Source organism: Epinephelus fuscoguttatus, linkage group LG17 (genome assembly GCF_011397635.1).
Source record: "Epinephelus fuscoguttatus linkage group LG17, E.fuscoguttatus.final_Chr_v1".
NCBI classification, from domain to species: Eukaryota; Metazoa; Chordata; class Actinopteri; order Perciformes; family Serranidae; genus Epinephelus; species Epinephelus fuscoguttatus.
Window position 1 is genome coordinate 25733860 of NC_064768.1, and position 22737 is coordinate 25756596.

Below are 22737 nucleotides of genomic sequence, written 5' to 3' on the forward strand. Positions count from 1 at the left end.
GTGAAATATGCTCATCCGAGTTCCCTAAAGTCCAAGTTCATGTCTTCTTTTTCTGTCCAACCAACCATCGAGAACCCAAAAATGATAAATTTACTGTAACAGAAGACGAAGAGGAATCATTCATCCCCCAAAATAATCGTGTGTTTATCAGTTGCTCACCCTGTGTTACGTTGAATCCATGAGGAAAGCTTTTTTTCTTGCTTGCCTCCTCGCTGAACGAAGAATCCAAAAATGGAGCAAATTCATGATGAATACAGCAAAACTGTATCAAAACATCCATTTACAAAGTCTCACACAACTCGTGCAGTATAATCCAAGTCTCATTTATGCAGTCGTATGCTCAGCACCACTGAACAAACAGCCCTTTCCTATGGGGAGGTGAACTAAAAGTGAAATTTATCTGTGCTCTCTTCAAAGCCAGACTCCATTGACAAAAACTTTGATTTTACCTTGCTGAAAATGGGGAGTGCTCGTCTACCACTGCCTCGACCAGTTAGTTTGTTTGCCTTAATGTGTGACTTTGGTGAATTGGAACGAACCTACAGAAACTTCAAAGTCACGCAATTACAGAAACAAACTAACTAATTGAGGCAGTGGTACACCAGCAGGTCCTGTTTTCAGCGAAGATAAAATCGCTGGTTTTGTCAATGTGGTCTGGCTTTGAGGAGAGCAAAGATACCTTTCACTTTTTGTTCAGTTTCCCATCAGAAATGGCTGCCTGTTTGGGAAGTATTGAGCATACAACTGGATAAATGAGACTTGGATTATACTGCAAGAGCCGTGTGAGAGTTTGCTGTTATTAAACATGGTCGCCTATGACTTCAGTTCAAAATGAATTTTCTCAGTTTTTGGATTCTTCATTCACCGTGGAGGCAAGAAAAAGTTTTTCTCACAAATTCAGCATAACATGGGGGGAGTAACTAATTTACAAATGGTCATTTGGAAATTGAGGTATTCCTTTAAATGATTAACTTATTGATTATTTGAATATTTCAGTCCACTGATTTTTGGCTCGAGCCTCAATACAGCAGGATGTTTGCGAGGATCCTTCAGACTGAAGTGCTGAGCCGAGAGGCATCCAGAGAAAACACTGAGTTGTTTAATCATGTTTGAACATTGAGTCTCTGTGTAGTTTGTCACACAGCGATGTTAAAAACCCACAGGGGAACATTCTCGCTGTATTACTGTATCTCTCTCTGTGTCCTCATTCCTCTCCTGCCTGTATTTACCTGTCTCTTTTATTACCTCTCCCTCCCCCCTGCCAATGCTTTAACTTTCATCTGCCCTCCTCTCTTTAAACATTCTTCTTTGTTCTTTTTAAACAGTTTTGGAGCACGTCACAAAGAAATTGGGGATAATGGCCGGTAATGGTTAAAAGTTAAGAGAAAAGGCTGACTGTGAGGAGTCAAGGTCACAGGGCAAAGTCACACCTCAATATTATAAGTCAGTCACTTTCACACACGTACACAATGAATGCTAAACAACGGACAATGGACCGTGCAGTTTGAGATCTTTACTGTGCCCTCGCAAAAAATAAAAACAGCTATCAAGACTTAAAACCACATGTTTAGAAGTTTATCGTGACTTTGAGAACACATGTACAGTACAAAATTCATCCTGACATCACACACATCAGGCTGTTTGAGATGAGGGAGAAACACATAGGGAGAAATAATGAGAATGTGAATGAGAGCCAGCAATGTAAAAAAAAAACAACCCTTGCTTTCTTGCTTTCATGCCATGATTTTGCACATAAATCGGGGGATCCTAAACCCACATTTAATATTGGTATCATGATAATTATGGATCATCAATTCATGGATCGTGCAGCAAACCTGGTGTGTGACCAGACAGGTCATTGATCAATAATCTACTATTTATGCTATTTTGAGTACAGTACTGTTGTTTTAACAGCTTTATTTAATAGTAGGTGATGTAAAGGGCAGTAAAATAGATTTTAAAGGGACAGTTCACCCTCAAATCAAAAATACACATTTGTCCTCTTACCTGTAGTGCTATTTATCAGTCTAGATTGTTTTGGTGTTATCTGCCGAGTGCTGGAGATAAAGGAAGTAGAGATGCCTGCCTTCTGTCTAATATAATGGAACTAGATGGCACTCAGCTTGTTGTGCTCAAAGCACTCAAATAATTCATTTGAAAAACTCAACAGCAATGTCTCTTTCCAGAAATCATGACCCGGTTACTCAAGATAATCCACAGACCTTATTGTGAGCAGTTTCATGAGGGAATGATTTTCTTTCTACAGAGCTGCATCAACCAACCGTATCACCGCACATTAGGAAGCGTTCATCTACTCATGGACAAGAGGCTCGCGACACAGCATGATGCAAACATTAATGGCATCCTCCTCGGCTAAGTTGTAACGTTAGCTAGCTCAGTGGTGCTAGGTGAGCTAGCCTTAGATCCACCCTTGCTTCTGCATGATGATATGGTTGGCGGGTGTAGTTCGGCAGAAAGAAAATAGTTCCTACACGAAACTGCTCACAGCAAGGTCTGTGGATTCAGGCTGTTCTCATGCAATGTTTGTACATATACCTACAAAACGTAATGCATCGCATTTTGTATGTAACCCACATAATCATGAGCCAGTAATTTGTGTGTAACTCATGTAATGTGGGAAGGCTGCAATCACGTGACCAGTGCACTCATGGGAGAAAAGGGGTAAAATAAAGAGTAAAACTCAGTGTAAGGAGGCAGGTTTGGGTGGTGGATGGGACAACCAACACAGGACTTTCCTCCAGGACACTGGTGTTAGGGACCATGTGAGTTATTTTAAGGTACTTCATCATCACGTTTCTTTTCCTAAAGCTAACCTACATAACCTTATTTTACATATGTTATGTTACATAAAGTACATAACGTCACTATGCCATCCGTAGGGCGTTAATCTCTTAGATATCATATGAACCATTGTATGAGGATATGTTTGTGCATTACCTTGAGCAATCAGGTCATGATTTCTGGAAAGAGTCATCTGTTGAGTCTTTCACATGTACTATTTTGGCACTTTGAGATCCACAAGTCGAGTGCCACTTGGTTCCATTATATTCCAGAGATGGTAGAGATCTCTACAGCTGATATCTCCAACACTTCGCAACTTACAAACAATGTAGATCAATAAATAGCACTTCAGGTAAAAGGAAAAATATGTATTTTTGATTTTTGGGCAGATTGTACCTTTAAGTGAAGTGAAGATGAGCTGACCCTGTGCAAGACATGAGGCAATGTCTAATGTCAACTGTGCTTGATTGTCTTGGTGAAGAAACATATGTCAGATATCCCACACACCAGTAATGCTGCACTATGTATCGTGAGTTATTACAGTTACAGATTCATATTTACAGAATCATACAGATGGGTACTTTACCCCTGTGCCCTCACCACATTAGTGTCAGTTCAGTTTCAGACACCACAATACGGAAATGAAAAAGATTGGTGAAATATTTTCAGCAAATCAGTAATAGCTGTTAGTCACGTAACCTGTTCAAATCCAACAAATCCTTGTTTCATAACTAAATATGTTACTAAACAACACCATTAAAAAATTAAATACTTTTTAGAAATCAGCTGAGAACAAAGTCGGAGACATAATGAGGAAATACTAAATGCTTATTTAAGATTGATGACACCATAAAATGTCTCGACTACAAGCCATTACTCACTTTGACATTTATTACAAGTGAAGCACTTTCTATTTAAGTTATTGCCATATTATTAATTTGTGTAGTCTGTATACATCACCAGACAAACATTACAAACTCTTACGTCTAATATTAAACACTCTCATGGCTATTTGAATTTATTTACATTTGCACATTTTTATTCGCTTGTCTATTTTAATATGTAATCTTTATTCTCAAGTATTTGGCACAGTACGGGAACAGTGAGAACAATTACCAATGAATCATGCAGAGTGACTGTACACTGTAAAATCTTCGTCTTTAACTAGGACAGGACATTTAACACAATTTATAAAGTTACAGACATTATGAATTTCTAACCAAGCTACTGTAATTCATATTACAAATTGTCTGAATTCCCACAGAACATTAATCCATCGATTCATTTTCATCCGCTTATCCGGGGCCAGGTCGTGGGGGCAGCAGGTCGAGCAAAGCACCCCAGACATCCCTCTCCCCAGCAACACAGATGAGATATGTAATCCCTCCAGCGTGTTCTGGGTCTGCCCCAGGGCCTCCTACCAGTGGGAGGCGCCCAGGAGGCATCCTGATCAGATGCCCGAACCACCTCAACTGACCCCTTTCAATGCGAAGGAGGAGCAGCTGTACTCCGAGCTCCCTCCGGATGTCCAAGCTTCTTACCCTATCTCTGAGGCTGAGCCCAGCTGCTTGTAGCCACAATCTCATCCTATCGGTCATTACCCAGAGCTCATCACCATAGGTGAGGGTAAATAGTATTAAATTGATTTTAAATTAAAGGAACGGTGTGTAGGATTTAGTGGCATCTAGTGGTGAGGTTTGCAGGTTGCAACCAGGCGAAACTTCTCCCATGTGCCAAGCATAAACTCTTGGTTAGGATTCCTTTAGGTTTCATTGTTCACAAGGTTTTTTAACAGGAGCCAAATTATCTGCAGAGGTCTCTGTCTCTCCAAAACAAACACTGTGTTAAAAAGTGATTTAATAAACTGAGTAAAGCAGTTTCATGTTACAAATTAGTGTGTCTCTGACGCTGTTTGGCTCGTCACAGATGGGCTGCTAGGTCAGCACCTGCTTATGCTAATTTTCTCTGATAACTTAAGATCCAGACGTCCAGGTTTTTACCAGGAGCAAAATTATCCGCAGAGGTCTCTTCCTCTCCAACGCAAACAGTAATTTCAACTGGTAAAAACCCTGAATAAAGCAGTTTCACAATGAAAATCTGTGGTTACTGGACACTCTTAAGCTCATTACGGAGTGCCTGCTAACTATGTTACTGGCCCTATCTAGAGCCAGTGTTGGCGTTGTAACATTGCAGATTTTGTGGATGAGGACCCACTCCCTTTATAGATATAAATGGCTCATTTTAAGGTAACAAAAGTATTCTTATTTTTAGGTGATTATACACTAAAGAAAGCATATTTATTATATTTTATTCCATTTCTGCCTACATATCCCTCTAAATCTTACACACTGAACCTTTAACAAATAGTCCCTAGTCCAGTCCAGATGACCCTCTTAAACCTCTCATACAGTATTCTATCAGGACAAAATCACAGTAGAACACAAGTAAGGAAGTATAATGCATTGAAAAACATTTAGCATTACAAAGTCATAGGCCTTCCCAACTACATTTATAGAAATTAAACTTAATTTTTTGGTGAACCGTTAGAATTGGTTAAACTAAAAGCTTTAGCTAAACTAAGATATTGGGAGTTGTGATTTTAGTTTCTCTCTGTTGCCATAGTAGCACCACAATGTTTGATCTCTGGTTGGTCTGAATGCCATCAGCAAACACGATGTCCCGCTGACGGGCAGATTGCATGGACCTGAGACACACAAACACACACACACACACACACACACACATAGACACACACACACACACACACACACACACACACACACACGGGCTGAGTTTGCAGTCTGGATGGACACCCGCTCTTTATCTCTCACCAGCCGACTGTCAAAACCAACAGAGGCGGGAAGATCTTAAAATGTATTAGCCGCCATCCTTCCCTCTCACACCTTTCCCGCCATACTGCTTATTCAACCCTCTCATCTGGTGTAACTATCATCATCATACTACTTTTCGTTCTTGCTGGTTTGACAGAAGCACGGGCACACATTTGGGACTACCTGCCCAAATCTGCTGCGATGATCTGAAGTGTTTTATACTTCAGCACTCTTGCCATAGGGTAACAAGTGGAATACAATTTTTATCATCACAATACCCAGACAAACAGAAAAGGTTGGAGAACAATGCAGCTAAATCAGCAATAAATGAGCACTCAGTGAAGTGAACAAAAAAGGTAACACAGAGAATCTTTACCACAATGTCCAAGAGCTTTGGACGTTGAAGTTCATATATTCAGGCGGGCAGGCATGTCTTCTTGCGGTTTTCCTACATGGTTATAATCCTTGATATGAGTCCAGACACAGCCCCTCCACATGTCCAGCTAGATGTCAGAGCTTTAAAAATATTGGGTAGGTATAACACAGATGGGTAAAATTCCTAAAAATCAATCTACCATTCTGTTTCACACAGGTGTCACTGTGTTAAGGCCCAGACATACCAAACTGACACCAAAGAACTAGTGGCAATGAAGATCGACTGTTGTTTCGCCTCAAGTCGCCTGTGTCTCGTCTAAAAAGTTGCACTTGAACACGCTGCAAAAACTATAGCCATCAGCAAACTAGCACGTACGTTCTCTGTGTGAAACCATTTCTGCTAAAGAGCTCAATGGCTTAACAAATATCTTACCTAATAACAAGTTTGTTACGATCTCACGCCCTTTTGACTTTAGCCGTTTGTTTACTTTCCTCACTTCTGTTTCTCCTCTTGTGCACTGAACTGAACTGCGTATCAGAGTGATTTCATTCACTGACGGGCTTTGCCGTATCCAATGCCAATTCAACATGCTGAATCTACTGAAAAGAAGCCGACCAGGTCCGACTACTACAACGCCAAAACTAGGGCGACAGACGCTCCCCTATGGCTCAACATTGACCAATGGCCAACTGTCAGCTTGATGTGTCAGGTCTTATTGTTAAACATAATCACATGGGTGAGGTTTTGCTCTTTAAATAAGGGCTGTGGCACATCTGTTCATACCTATCCAAAATCTTCAATCATGCAGTAGTTTCTAGCGAGATAAGGGGCTGTGCTTTCCTCTCAAATTCATAAGAATCTTCCCATCCCTCCAAAATGTCTCTGCCCTCTGTCAGTGTCCCTCTGTCCTCACCTGTCGCTCTTACACTTTCTGCTGCATCTCTATCTGTTGGCCCTGTCTGGTCTGGCTTTGACCCTTCCCATTCATCTCATACACTGAGCTCTTTTGCTGTTGTCTTCGGTAGCACCATACCCCGACGATGACTGCCGCAGCGACCACACACACCGCCGCTATTATGGCTGCCACCGTGGGACCTCTGCTCGAGGAGCTCGGAGGAGGGCAGTTCTCACCTGTGCAGATTGCCTCTCCCATCTCTCCCTCTATCTCGTCCCTCTCGCCGGCCTCACCAGGCAGGTTGCGTATAGTGTGCTCTTCCATCATTCCATCTTCGTCGATGTGGTTCGGTGGAACTGGGCCATGGTCGAGGAAGGGGTGCTGAGTGAGGTGCCAGGAGTGGGTGGGAGCCGCCTGTTGTGTGTCGTAATCCAGGGTGTCGGAGTATGAGGGGGAGTCTGATGGCTGTGAGGGAGCAGCGGTGGGGATGAACCCAGGGTGCACCACCCCTTGATCTAAGGCAGGGTCCGTGGTGGCAGATTTGGGTGCATCTGGTGAGTTGGTGTGAGGGATGGGTCTACGAATTTCCACCTCATTGGGTTTGTCTGTCGTCTCTTCTGTTGTGGAGTCACCATTTTCTGTCTCCTCAGGAACAACAGGGTAGCCATCCAGCCAGGTGTCATCTGTGGTGGCCTCTCCCTCTGCTTCCTTCTGAGTGACGTTATGACCTCTATCTGTTGCTATAGAAAAGATTACATGCTGTTGACCGTCATCTTCATGGCTATCATGATCATCATAGCTGTCATGGTCATCGTGTTCATGATCATCTTGATCAGTGTAACGGTCGTTATCATCCTCCTCTTGGCTGTAATGTTCCTCAGGATCATCATGGTCATCATTGTCGGGATGTTCCTCAGAACCATCAGGACGTTCTTGACCATCGTCATCGCGATCATTGGTCACATCGTCATGTTCTTCATAGCTTTCATGTTCATCATAAGTGTCGTCATACTCCTGGCTGGTATAACGAACACGATCACGATCCTCCTCATGTTCCCCCATGTCATAATGGTCATCGTGATCATCATGACTCTCGTGGCGGTCCCGTCTGTCCAGGTCATCATGCTGAGCTGGAATGTAATGCTTCACATGATCATCACGATCATCTTCATCCTGGCGGCTCTCATCTTGATCATCGTGGTGGCTGTCGTCATGGGCATCCAGGTCATCATGCTTGCTGTCATCATGATCGTCTCGGTCTTCTGTGTCACGATCATCATAGCTGTCTTGCACATGGTGGTCAACATCAACTGGACGCTGGTGGTGGTGCGTTTCTTGGCTGTCGTGCTCTTTACTCTCCTCTGATTGGGCACCTGAGGCTCTCTGTGTAGTCTGTGTAAGTGGATTGGTGGAGACAGGACGTCCCTCGTCTTGGAAGGCCTCAGAGGGGAACCAGAAGAGGTGTTTCTGGGAGAGAATAGAGACGGGTGCTTCTGTGGCTGCGGCTGCATCAGTCCTGACCTCCTCCCACCTCTCCTGCTCCCATCTCGGATGTCCTATGAAGTCCTCAATAGCACGGTCTTTCTCTCCTCCTTCTGCAGGTCCTTCAGATTTTATACTGATCACCTCTCCTTCCACTCCATGTTGGTCTTGATGCTCCTCCTCTGCTGGAACACTGAAGCTAGTCTCTTTCTGCTCCTGACCCCTTTCCGCCTCCGGGTATACAGCTCCATGCACCTCCTCGTGCACCTCACCATGAGCCTCCTGGGGTCTCTCGTTGTGGTGTTTTGCCTGTTCATAAGAGTCTGGGAACTTGTCCTCGTAGTCTACGTGAGTGTCAGTCTCATCTGCAGAAACACAAAAAGGACACATTTACTCAATCAGGTGACGAAGCTTCATCAAACCTTAACATTCATGTTGACGCAACTCAACTCAAAAAATAAAAGAGGCATTTGCATAATCATTTCTTTTCATAATACATCGCCTGCAACCCTTGAGGCGACCAAATGTGTCCTCAACATGGATGCATACACGGCTCAAGCAGGCTTTGTGGGCTCCCCTTGGTCCCTGACTCTGTTATGCTGAGCCCTGACATCATATCCAGGGGATACTGTCAGTAAATCAGAGTAAAATACAGTCTTGGCTTATCCTGTGTGAATGTTCCACAGGAGACACAGATGGGAGGGGGGGTTAATTTCTAAATCACATGACATCCCTTGGTGATACTGGTCCTGGATGAACAGGGCTAAAGACAACTTAAGATTCTGACAATGTGGAAGTAATTTAGAGCAGTGATTCACAAACTCTTTGGATTATGACCCCTTAAAGAAATAGACTGGCATGAATATGAAGCTAGCAGGCAGTTAGCTTAGTTTAGCTTAGCTTACCTTAGCTTAGCATAAAGACTGGAAACGGGGTCCTAAGGTAAAGAAAATCCGCCTATTAGCATCTCTAAAGCTCATAATTGGCTGGCTAGGAGCAATGATTTTCTGAAGTCAAGTTGTCACCCTGAAGATGCCAGCAGAGACATCAGAAGGTCACTTATCCTGGCAGAAAATCGAACCATTGTAGTTATAATGTGTAAATTAGTGAGCTTAAGAGGTGCGGTAGGCAGTTTTCCTTACCTTTGGACAGGGACAAGTAAGCTGTTTCCCCATTTCCAGTCTTTATGCTAAGCTAGCTGCTGGCTCCAAGATAGGGTAACTAGACGTCCATGTTTTCTGGGGACAGTCCCCGTTTTTGTTGGCCTGTCTTCGACTGGAGCTGGACTTCCGCTGGACTGTCCCTGGTTTTAATTTACAAAATCTGGTCACCTCACAGTAAGAGTAGCATTAATCTATAATATAATGTGGAGTTATTGTATTTTGGACATCACAGTATTCCAGTCACTTGACCTCTGGATGTAATTAATTTGAATTAATATTTCCAAGTCACTTTGAAAGAGGGCAGTGTAGAAATGGGAACTACCCATTGGTTCGACAGCCCATTGTTCCGACCATATTAAACTCATTGTTACGAAGTCCGTTCCGAAATCATCACGATGCCCTGTGGTTAAGGTCTGGTTAGGTTTAGGCACAAAAACCACTTGGTTAGGGTCAGGAAAAGATCATGGTGTGGGTTAAAATGAAAAAGAAAGTGACAAACACATAAGCCGTGAGCCTGCTCTGCCTCAAGCCGGTTGCAGCGCACCATACGCCCGCCGCGAGCCGTTCAGCACCGCGGACAGTCGGACTAATGGGATGTCGAACCAATGGGCTGTCAAACCAATGACATGGACCCGTAGAAATAGGGGGTCCCAAAGGTCCCAAGGCTGGAATCAAACCCAAGACGTTGCAATTATATGGCGTGTGTTGTAACCACACAGCTACCCATGTTCTGCACAATGACTCTGTTAGCTAACCACGCAGACAGGCCTGCCATTCTGCTTTCATAGACACCTTTTGCCCCTTCTCCCTCTGCTATGGATTGGGCCACACTATGGCATGTCACACTGAGGTGTTATAGCATCCACTTTCAACTCACAACTGAGACTCTGTTTTCCAAAAAGCCAAAAATCAAGCACCGATCACCTGACAACACTGGGAGCTAACAAGTAAGAAGTGAAGAGATTGACCTTAAGAGAGGTCTTGTGTCTCGGTTAAAGCTCAAAGCTTTGAAGAGCACAATCAAAAAGAAGACTTTCTCTCCACTTCCTTCCAGTTTTGTCTCCAAGATAAACAGTTTAAACACCTTCTTACCTTTGACACACAGCTCCACCAGTCCATACCACTCCCCACAGCTGTCGCACAGCAGGCTGAAGGCACTGTGTCGACTGGGCATTACGTAACCTGGCGCACATGTGTACAGCAGCTCATCTCCCATCTCATACCCACTGTGCTCCTGCAGACGGGCGTTAGGAAAGGATGGTGGGTCACCACATGGTACACCTGTCAACAACAAACACAGTGATACTTGTAGTCCAGATAACATCAGCATCATCCCAGGTCATCAAATATCCACGCATTGGGTTGGTGGTTCGGTCCGACTATCAGCCCAAAGCATCTGTATTTTATAACGTGGGAAAAAGACTCAACTATCTTACTCCAGAGTTACATACACACACATTTAAACAAACTATTAGATAGAGATGATGCAATCCCTTTTCAGTGTTACACAGTGTGGTTAATGAAACACCACTCATTATTATTATCCAGCTTTACAGCATCACTATCCCATTTGTAAACAAAAAGAGATTAGAATGACTCAAGGGACACGAAGCAAATGGCTTTGTGGAAAATGTGGATGTAATTTTGACAAACAAGACCCCTGACAATGCCATTGGGATGAGATAAAGGCTATGTATTGTCTTGACTGCAGGCTAATTTTTTATGGTAATTATACAGAGGCAACACAGCTTAATTGACAAATAACAACATGCTGATTGGCTCAAAAATGCAACTTGCTACATCTTTAAGTTTTCAGTTATTTTATTTACTCCCCAAAATAAAAAAATAAACTTTAAATAATACATTCAGCTGCTGTTATATGTTTATTAAATAATGAAAATCAGGTGTCACAGCGACACTGTTTCCGTGTCGTTTTGAGTTTTCACCCTACGTGCAAATGTTCTACCAAGAGTTGTTTGCAAGAGCACCATCGCTGAATCCTGGGCTCAGCACTGCCCAAAATGACTGTAATTGGTTTAAAGAAAGAGCAACAAGCCAGATGATGAGCCAGAATGATTAGTGTTGATTCCAGACCTTTCTCTAGCACTGACACTTACAGCACTGTGGAGATAGCTCTGGCTAGGCAAGACTACCCATGCCTTAAATATTGGTACCATGGTTTTTGGGGGCGGCAGTAGCTCATTCCATAGGGACTTGGCTTGGGAACCAGAGGGTCGCTGACTGGAAGAAGAAAGGAAATCACCTTCCTACCAGTTACCAAACTGGGTGCCAACTAAGGGCCTGTCCCATTTCTACACCTTAAATCCTCCACTTGGTACTGAGTGCCCTCGTTTGCGAGATAACCCTTGATGAGGAAAGTGAGAAATATTAGGGTAGAGATCTTTCCAAAGAAATGAGACACAACTTCATGCAAATGGGTGGCCGACGTGCAGGCTTACGTCACGTGTAGCAGCGACGCAAGATACCGGTAGTCAATCAGGTTAGAAAATGCCGGCTCCAGTGCTTGTGTTGTGGCATGTGCTATGTTTATTCTTCTCTGTCTGATGAATCAACGGAGAAGAAATGCTGAAAACAGGAGGTGCCTATGACGTCTTCTAGTTCTGATCGATTTTGTTTGGGCAAGTCGATTTGTTTAAATATTTTGACGCTGTGTTCAACCGAGTTGCTGATGAGTTTACGCTAGTCCAACCATCTGTTGTTTGTATGGGCTACATTCTGATCGTACAGTAACAAATTGTTTTCCAAAACTTGTTGAAGTTGCTGACTTTGCCAGGTCTTCTGGGAAATTCCATCTTCCACTTCATTGAAAGTGTGGGTCGGGGCTCCCTTGGAATCTAGGGTGGATTTTAAGTGTTGGAAACCACTTCCACTACCTCAATTCTGTTTTATGACACCACTAACCTAAATGTGAACGTGCACAACCAAGTGTAGGTGGGTAGTTCTAGGGGAAGTGTGGGTACTGGGACAGGCCCTAAGTACAGTTCTATTGTTGATGGTGATTTGATTTTCTTAGTTTCCTCATATTTCTTAAACAATTGTCTAATTTGTAGATACCAAAAGAAATCAGTGTTTGGAAGGCCAAACATCTTTAATCTGGACAAATTACTTCATGTTTTTGAAGCTATTAGGTGATGTGTATAGATAAAACCTTATCTTGCCTAATTTTTGAAGCCTGGATCCACTTAAATTGGTGCAAAATCGAGAATGGATTTGATTAAAGGTTGATGTGAAGATAAGGAATTTATGTTTTTTCTTTATTTTTTCCAGATACAAGCAGTGTTTATTGTCCATATATTTGCCTTGTCTGATCTCAAAGGTGTATTTGAAAATGGCAGTAATTTAAATGCATGTTCACATTTTGATTTTTCTGTCCAGTTGTAATATCATTTGTAATCCAAGCCACCACAGGTTTTGATTGTGCTGCTCAAAAATATAATTTTAGGCTTGTCCCCCATCTGAATTTGAGAGTTGTAGAGTTTTGAGCCATTTTCTGGGCCTTCTACCTTGCCAAATGAAGTAAGATATGAAGCAATCCAACATACAGAATATTGATTTCAGTGTCAGAATATGAAGCATTTGGAATAAGAAGAGCAGTCTTGTGAGGACATTCAAACAAATGGAAAAGGAACCGCAGCAGAAACAACTACCTGGTTTAATCATCCTTAACATTATTACTAATTTTGTCATCATTTCTGTGAGCCACAGTAGCTCTACTGTCTATGAGGAAGGACTAGAGACCTCTTCTGGGTGGCATTCAATAAATAGTCTGATCCAAAACCAACCACTGACAGCCCCCCCCCCCCCAACTCTCAAATCCATGCCAGTGGAATAGGTGTGTGAAATTCAGCTTCAGCTATGTCTGGGCTTACATACATTCACGGATCAAGTTATATCATCACATACACATCACACACTCGGATATTCACAAGGAGGCAGAGAGATTGGTATGTAGTGACAGATATGAGTAGCATGGCAAACACACACACACACTCTTGCAGGATGGAGAGTGTTGAAAGGACTGAGGATGGAAGGAACGCGGGAACACAGCCTCTTTCACACCTCAGTAAATATCTCCGGAGACACACATACACACACTCTGTGAACACAAATCTCATTCATATCCTGATCACCACTCACAACTTTACATATATATATACAGATTTACAAATTATAAGTCCGTATATCTGCGTGTATTTTTGTATGTTTACTGACCTTTGTCTTTGATACAGAAGGCGTCCAGGTGTGTAGCGTCTTCTGTGGCATTTTCTGTTCTTACATCCACTGCTTTCAGTGCACTGCCCACGACATTACACACCGTGGTCCTATAGATAGATAGATAGATAGATAGATAGATAGATAGATAGATAGATAGATAGATAGATAGATAGATAGATAGATAGATAGATAGGTTAATATTGACATTCACGAACACACTTATTAATTACAGTCTGATAGGGGAGCAAATGGCCTACAGCGAAGCATTTAAGCACCCCTAAGGGACACCAGGATTGAGGGTGATCTTAATTAAACCTTGTGTGTTTACTTTATACACACGCTCACTCCCACACTACACATACACAGAATCATATTCCCTCATATACACACCTTGCACCTGGGGGAAGTAACTATACACATTTCCTATAGTATTGTACTTAAGTTTGAGATACTAATTTCATATAATGCTGCTTTATACATCTACTCCACCACATTTCAGGGGAGAATGTGATATTTTCTACCCTACTACATTTATCTGTCAACTTCATTTACGGCTTACTGCTAACTTGTGGGTTATGATGTAACATAAAAACACACACAGTATGTTAAAATGCATTGTTAAACACTAAATATCTCATTTAGGTAGGAAAAAGAAATGACTGGTTGTTTTGTATAATCAAAAGTAGATGTGTGTCAGGTGCTCTCGGAAAGTGGAAAGAAGGCAATCAAGGCTAACCAACACATTCTCACTCCCAACTTGACAAATACCAACACCTGGTAAGTGATCCCACACGTCAAACTATGATGCTCTCGTACCCCTTCAGTTTTGGACGCTTAAGGATGGTATGTCAATGTATGCTTGTCACATTCATTTTGTCTTTTCAAAATAAACTTCCATTTTAACAGGAAATACAGTTTCTACTCATTAAATGTGCACAGTCTCTTAAATAAAATAAAATTAGAATGTAAACTCCGATTTTAGGTTTACTTCCTTAGGTTTAGGAAACAAAAGTATGTGGATTAGTAAAAACATCATGGTTTGACTTAAAATAAGAACGCTTGTTACTTACGTAATGTAACTTCACTTGACTTGCGACACATACGCATTGTAACATGTGACATACATCACTGGCGTAGCATACTTCACATACTAGCATACGACATTAAAACAACTTGACAGGAAATTGAACAGCAGTCTCTGGGGAGTTTGTTTGACTCATCCACCCTCCTCCCTACTGCTCTACGTGGACTTTCCCACTTTATATACTTCGGCAGTTGTAGGAGGGTCAAAAATTGCTGCCACCCACTGCACCTCATGCCCCCGCTATAGGATTCCTTTGTGCGTCGGTATTTGACACTGAGGGACACTGACCAAGCATTGGTATTTGACGGGGAAGTGAGATTGTGTTGCCATATGATATCATAAATCAAGAAATATATCAACGAGGAAGGAAATATTGAAAAGCTTTTACTGTAGCCTTTATTGCACTGGCTAAACGTGTTTCAACCACTCTAGGTCTTCGTAAGGGTTCATTTAAATATTTGACAAATCAATGACAAAAGAAGTTTGACGAACGAGCAAACATAAGAGAGAAAAGTTAAAAAAAAAAATGAAGACAAACTGCGCAGCATAGCTTTGTTTTTTCTTCTCTCCTCTCTCATTAATCCTCTCACGACCCCTCAAGATTTATCTTGTGACTCTTTGGAGGGGCCCAATCCATAGGTTGGGAACCACTGGACTAAAATACGTAGCAGTGTATAGAGTAGTTAAAAGTAGCTCCTGCTCAAGCAGCTATAACAGTAAACTGCTACTTACACACTAATGCATCAATATTAATGATCCTATACCGACATATATAATAATAAATCAGTCACAGGGACATTTTTCTTCAGAATAAGTACTTTTAGTTGTGTTAATTTAAGTACATTTTGCTGATACTTACGTACTTTTACTTATGTAGGGTTTAAGAAAATTAAGTAAATATTAAGTAAGTAAGTTGAGATTCTGAGTACTTGTTCAACCACTGATTACACTACTGATAAAAGTAAGTAAGTAAGTAAAGTGAGATTTCTGCTGAATATATTACACACAAAGCTGCAGCTCTGCTTTATATCTGTATGCAGTTATTATGGTGACAAACACGGACAAATATATACAGTAGGCTACGTGCTGCTCTCTTGGTCACCGCCTCATTTGCTGCTTATTCAAATATTATCACAGCCTGACATCAGAGTCCAGGAACACACATCATGGCTCAGACATGCTGCAGTATCAGCAGTTGTGGCCTGTGGCAAAATATTATCACGCTGTGGCACATTACGAATAGATGTTCCCATGCCGAAGCTCTAAGTTACACCCAGCTTCATACAGAGCAAACATAACAGTAGGGACTTAACGTAATACAAATTCCCCAGGGACCAGATGAATAATGCGGTCAGTGCACAACGCCTCCAAGCTGCAGAGGCAAAAAAAGTGCTGAGTAAATAGTCTATTTTTGTTATTTGTGTTTCCATGTTAAGGTTTACGGCATCATTAGCCCATTTGTCATCCAAGAGCACCAGATAAGTGTCAGATAAGACTGACTCAAACTTCCCAGGCCAATCAAATCACGTTCCCATAGCGGCTCCCGACACCAGTCAACCTCATGTGGAAAGAACTTTCAAAAGCAGACTTCAGAAACGTCATTAACAGACACATTACACTTTTTATTGAATATTGCACGGTAATATCGAGCATCATTAAATGGAAAAGACGTGTGGGTTTGTGTGTGTGTACTTGTGTAAGTGAGTTAATCAAAGCAGCAGTAATTGGAAAGAATTTGACTGGCAGCGCGGTGAGACTGTGAGAAGTGGTGTGAGTCATACTGCATGCTTGTGCCATGCTAACTTCAGCTTATAAGGACAAAAATCTGAGCGGGAGAGACGGGCAGTGAGAGAGAAATCGCCAAGAAAACACTCAGAGCGAGACAAAACACACAAAGACTGTTTTCACATTAACTGCAGGCATGTGTGTGTGTGTGTGTGTGTGAGAGAGAGAGATATATTGACCTCTGTTAGGGACAGGAAGAACTTCACCTGACTGAAGACCCATTTCTCAAAACCCTCACCTTGCATGACATAACTATTACAGGGAAAACCCTGAAGAAGTGTGTGTGTTATTGTGTTTGGTTACTGGGGCAGCAGATCTATGACTGAAAGGTGAGAAGAAGACGTTAAGGTAGGAGAGTCAATCTAAGAAGCACTCGTTATTACGCAACAGACCTAAAAATTATGTCAAGGACTACAGGTTAACTGGCACTAACACGAGAGCGTTACCTTCTGGGAAAAAGTGCATGGCAGCCTCCCAAAAAAAGCCCTGAAATTCTCTGATGTGTTCTGCTCACTTGTGAGTGTCGGGGTGAGGCACAGGATTAAGACGCAGGGAGAGGACGAAGAGGGCACGGGTTATAGGGATGAACTCATCTTAGACACACAGAGCCATAGATGGGTGATACACTGCGAAACATGGTAAGCGGGTGTGAAAGCTGATGTCCAATGGCCAACATGTAGAGAGCAAAAAAACGTGTCAGCTTTTCCTTTGACCAGACGTTCGTCACTTTTAGGGCAGCCGCCATTTGAAGCAGGTTCAGTTTCGTAACACTGATAATGCTGGACCCTGTACCTGTCTTTCCTTGTTCTGTATTCACTTAACTGCACAAAAAAACACTGATAATTCCTAGTTGTCCAAGTCATTATTATTATAAACCATCATATACCATAAATTTATCAGCTTACAATATCTTATTTAGCCCTTTTATCACAGTTAAAGCACTTGTGAAAGTAATGTAAGGTAGTATTGTCACAATACAGGAATTTCTAACTTTAAAATACTAACATTCAATGCCATTTTCAATACCAAATTGACATTGAAGGCATAGAAGTTCAATTTAAATTAAAAGATAAATGTTATAAGGCTCTAACATGACAACAATTGCTTTTTTTTCTCCGCCAGTAGCAGAGAACTGCAGAATGACTGTGGTTAACATTAACAATAAGACAGAGCAAGAAAGCGCATCAGTGTATTGATACTGTGGAAAATGAGCATTGAACCAGTTTCAAAAATTCAGAATCAATATGTATAGATAAATGATTATTTTTGACAGCACTACTGTAAGGGCCATTTAGTCTATTTAGTAACTTGGCAAAGGGGTTGGAATTCAGTCAACATCTATCTGGAGCAATGCCTGCCACTTTCCTCACTCTAACCTATGTGACTTTACTTTCCTAAACCTAACCTACCTAACTTTACTTTCTTAAACCCAACCTACCTAACTCCACTTTCCTAACCCTAACCTACATAACTTTACTTTCCTTAACTCCACTTTCCTAAACCTAACCTAGATAACTCCACTTTCCTAACCTTAACCTACATAGCTTTACTTTCGTGATGTTACCCACAAAACATTGCTTTCCTAATCCTAACCTATGTAACTTTACTTTCCTAAACCTAACCTGTGTAACTTTACATTAAGTACATAACGTTACGTAACGTTTATAACGCGACTATATTCTACCATGATTTTTTTCCTGAACCTAACCTAACCAGTAAGGGTGCAAATATGTTGGTCACTAATTTGTTAGATATCATACAAACCATTGTATGAGGCGTTGGAGCACACCTGACAGGATTTGGCAGGATATAGGATAGGCAGTCTGTCCGTCTGTAGGTTCATCGGTTGGTGCACCAGTTTGACCCAGATTGAATTATCTCAACGAGATGTCCATCCTCAGGGTGAATCATAATCATCCGATAAATATTTCATTTTGAGTTGGAAGTAAATATGTGTCTGTTTGAAAGGGTTTGAGGTGTGAAGGGGGTAGAACTGGGGGAACATTTTCATGGAGGATTACTGTTGCTACAAAATAAAAATAAAAATGCTGCTCATCTTTGAAGATTTTGTGGCAGTGTTTTAAGTTAACACAAGCACCACACCACCAAACATGTAATGTCGAACAACATGTATCTTACAACCAAGAAATCACCTTATATTGACACCACACAGACTGTGTACCTCTCATGTATTCTCTGTCATTACCACCAAAGAACAGCCAACAAGCTGTCAATCGCCTCACTCTAAAGTAACACTGTATCTTCTTCCTCCAGACCCAAATCAGCCCTGTCTGTCTGTCTGTGCGTCTGTTCCTGTCTCTGGGTGCTGAAAGCTGTGTGTCATGTTACCGTGGAGATGAGAGGTGTAAATGGAGGCAGTTGTCGACATGACACCCCGGCTCAGAATTCCCTCCTCCTCCAGGAAGGAACAGAGAAGTCTTTCTCCCTCTCTTCCTCTCTCTTTTTCTCTTCCCCCCCTGAAATGTGTCACTCTCTTCTCCCATCCGTCCACTCTCTCTGTAACTGCCGCTGCTGCCTTCACTTCCTGTCTCTTTCGTCCACCCCTGTGACCGCTGTCACACACAGGAGCGCACACACCAAAATGACCTTTGACATCTCTAGAAATCTCAAGTCTCCCTTCATGTCCTTCAAAACAATGACTGCCCTCATGCACAAACACTTCTTTTCTTACCCGACTATGCCTCCGTAGAGCCACCCACGGGTGCATGGGGAGAAGAAGCACTCCACCACAGCATGACGGAGCTCCTCTGCTGATGCCAAGCGGGCATGTCGTGAGGCACAAGCCCCCTCAGCATCTCTGAAGCCCTGCAGGCCAGAGCTCCTCAGATCCAGCACGAACACTCGGCCTGAGAAGGAAGAGAGCAGGGAGTCAGAAGAAAACCTCTGAAACTTTTTAAAACCTGTAATATCACACAAAATCATAAAGTCATAAAGTCACACGTATGCATGAGCGCTGATGTGTACATTTAAACTGTGAGCTGCTGGGCTCTGGCAGCGTCTGTGACGACTCACTTAACTCATTGATTTCTGTTTATGATGTTCTTTTATTTTTTTGTTTTTCTTTTATTGAGTGGTGTTGTGTTGTTAAGTACTTTGAAACTCTGATTTAGAAAAGCACTATAGAAATGAAGTTTTTTTTGTTTGTTTTTTTAATTATGATTATCATTATAATTACTATTATTTTCTGTCTAACATGAAGACAGAAGACATTTATTCACAAAGGACAACCCAGGTTACTTGAACCTGACTGAGAGATGATAAAAACTTACTGGAGCTATTCATTAGCAATAGATTATATTCATTATTATACATTATATTTGTGCTTAAATGTCCTCAGTTTTACAACGCTAACCATTTTTAATGTGGGTTTTTGGACTTCATTGGAAAGGCTGCTGAAATACCTGTAGTGATGTAAGACTTTTTTAAGAATATGAAAACTTTGGAGTGGCAATGCGCAAAAAAGGATTTTTCAAGGGGGAAACAGGCGATATGTTCCACTCAATATTGAAAACAAAATTATAGACATTTATACCATAAACTGATACAGAAAAGTCACAAATTGGTGCATAAAAATCCACCTGAATGCAGGAAATTAAGTGTTTGATGCTTGAAAATTTGTGATGGAGGACCCCCAAACCCTTTGATTCATATGTCACACCCCTAAAGTTGAAACTTAGTCCATCGTTTTTGATACTGATACCAAAATCTACATCCTAATGTGTCATAATACTGGTGTAAAGCCTTCTTAATCACACCGTGTCTATGCTAATTAAGGTAACTGCTCATTACCACATAAAATAGCAGTTGCCATTGAATTTCACAATCTGGCGACAGCTGCTAAAAGGCTGATAGAAAAACAAATTTCAGTATTAGGGAACACACAGAGTCTGGAGTGGAGCTCAGCAGGTGTGATCAATTTACAGGAGCGCTGCTGTCCCATTCATTATCACCTCATTGTCACATCATTAGCGGGCGCTCAGAATCACATGTTTTACATGTTAAATATTCTCAGTGTTTCATCCATTAGCACAGATTTTTTTTAGACATTTGAGCCTTTTAATTGTGATAAAATGCTGATTTTAGGGGGGAAACAGTCCCTGAGCTGAGGGGGGAAATGCTTTCTGGCGAAAAGGCAGGTGCACACTGATAGCACGCGCTTCCACTCTGTGCTTAGTGCGTCACCAAAACCTAACTTTCCTGATGAAAACTAATTTAATAATTCAATAGGCGCGTATAATAATGTTTAGGAATACATTAATGAAGTCTTTAGTTTGTCTCGTGTATATATAAGTTATCTTTTGTAACTGTATTCTGTTAGAATAAAGGGTTAACTTACCATCTGCATTTACAACAGAGGTCAGCACAAGACAAGCCAGGCATCCAAAGAGCAATGATAAAACACTCCGATCCAGCATCTTTTGGCGAAATCTCACTTTTTTTATGTTCTCCCCCAAAAAATAATAAACTTCCAAACGCCTTGTGTATTCACAGTGCTGCAGGTCACAGTCCCGGCGGTCACAGAGGTGCACTGAGCAGCAGGAAGGTGAGCTTGTTGACAAGTGCTGGTGATAATATAAAGAAGACGGTCAGAGCGGCTCAGGAGCGAGGCGCAGTTTATCTCCCACAAATAGTCGCCCTCGCAAGCAGATGGAGCACCGGTGTGAAAACTCGCGGGTCCCCGTTAGTCAATACGTCACGGCTCAAAATCTTCAGGGTGGGCAAAGGCGGTCAGATAGACTGTCGGACTGCTCCTTTACAGGGAGGAGAGAGAGGAGAGAGAAAACACACACACACACACACACACACACACACACACACACACACACACACACACACACACTTTTAAACACTAGATACCAATAATTCTGTATATATATATATATATATATATATTGTTTTTTTTAATAGTTTCTTTCTCTGTGTGTGTTTTTCCACACACAAGCAAACATACACACAGACATGTGCCGATCAGCCAACACATTAAAACCACTGACAGGTGAAGTGAATAACTTTATTATGATTATTTTGTTCCAGTGCATTGTTCTGCTGGGAAACCTTTGGTTCTGGCATTCATGTGGATACCACCTGACATGTTCCACCCACTCAAACGCCATTGCAGACCAAGTACCCCCCCTCATGGCAACAGTACTCCCCAATGGCAGTGGCCCCCCAGCAGGATAATGCACCATGCTCAGGAATGGCCCAAGGAATGTGACAAAGACCTCAAAGTGTCAACCTGGCCTCCAAATTCCCCAGATCCCAATCTGAATGAGCATCTGTGGCACGTGTCACTAACCCACCTCACAACTCACTGGACTAAATGGATCTGGTGCCAGACACCGCAGAACACTCCCAGAGATCCTGTGTCCATGCCTCGACAGATCAGAGCCAAGTCTGATCCAAGCAGGCCCCACCTCAGATTAGGGGTACATCTGGTGTACTGGCACATCACAAGAACCCTTGAGCAGATTGGGACCTGGGAAATTTAGAAGCACAGGCCATTTCTAAACAGTTTTTGTAGTGTGGCATGGTGCATTATCCTGCTGGGTGGCCACTGCCATTGGGGAGTACTGTTGCCATGAGGGGGGGTACTTGGTCTGCAACGGTGTTTGAGTGGGTGGAACATGTCAGGTGGTATCCACATGAATGCCAGATCCAAAGGTTTCCCAGCAGAACAATGCATTGGAACAAAATAATCATAATAAATTTGTTCACTTCACCTGTCAGTGGGTTTAATGTTTTGGCTGATCAGTGTATATACAGTACAGGCCAAAAGTTTGGACACACCTTCTCATTCAATGCGTTTTCTTTATTTTCATGACTATTTACATTGTAGATTCTCACTGAAGGCATCAAAACTATGAATGAACACATGTGGAGTTCTGTACTTAACAAAAAAAGGTGAAATAACTGAAAACATGTTTTATATTCTAGTTTCTTCAAAATAGCCACCCTTTGCTCTGATTACTGCTTTGCACACTCTTGGCATTCTCTCCATGAGCTTCAAGAGGTAGTCACCTGAAATGGTTTCCACTTCACAGGTGTGCCTTATCAGGGTTAAT

The 22737-nt window shown here is 42.0% G+C and overlaps 1 protein-coding gene across 1 annotated transcript; it reads right to left on the reverse strand.

Annotated features, from left to right (window-relative positions):
• Positions 1-3705: 3705 nt before the first annotated feature.
• susd5 (sushi domain containing 5) lies at positions 3706-21381 on the reverse strand. The gene is made up of 5 exons (XM_049602347.1): positions 21012-21381; positions 19347-19521; positions 13783-13892; positions 10642-10830; positions 3706-8751 (listed from the first exon to the last, which is right to left on the reverse strand). The coding sequence occupies exons 1-5, from the start codon at positions 21088-21090 to the stop codon at positions 6932-6934; spliced, it is 2373 nt and encodes a 790-aa protein (XP_049458304.1). The 5' UTR covers positions 21091-21381; the 3' UTR covers positions 3706-6931.
• Between the last annotated feature and the right edge of the window lie 1356 nt (positions 21382-22737).

Coding starts and splice junctions, on each gene's coding strand:
- susd5 (XM_049602347.1), bottom strand. CDS start 21,090: ATGCTGGATCGGAGTGTTTTATCATTGCTCTTTGGATGCCTGGCTTGT. Junction 19,522..21,011: donor CTCTGTTGTAAATGCAGATG/GTAAGTTAACCC, acceptor CTTCCTTCTCAG/GCCGAGTGTTCGTGCTGGAT. Junction 10,831..13,782: donor CTTCTGTATCAAAGACAAAG/GTCAGTAAACAT, acceptor TGTTGTTGACAG/GTGTACCATGTGGTGACCCA.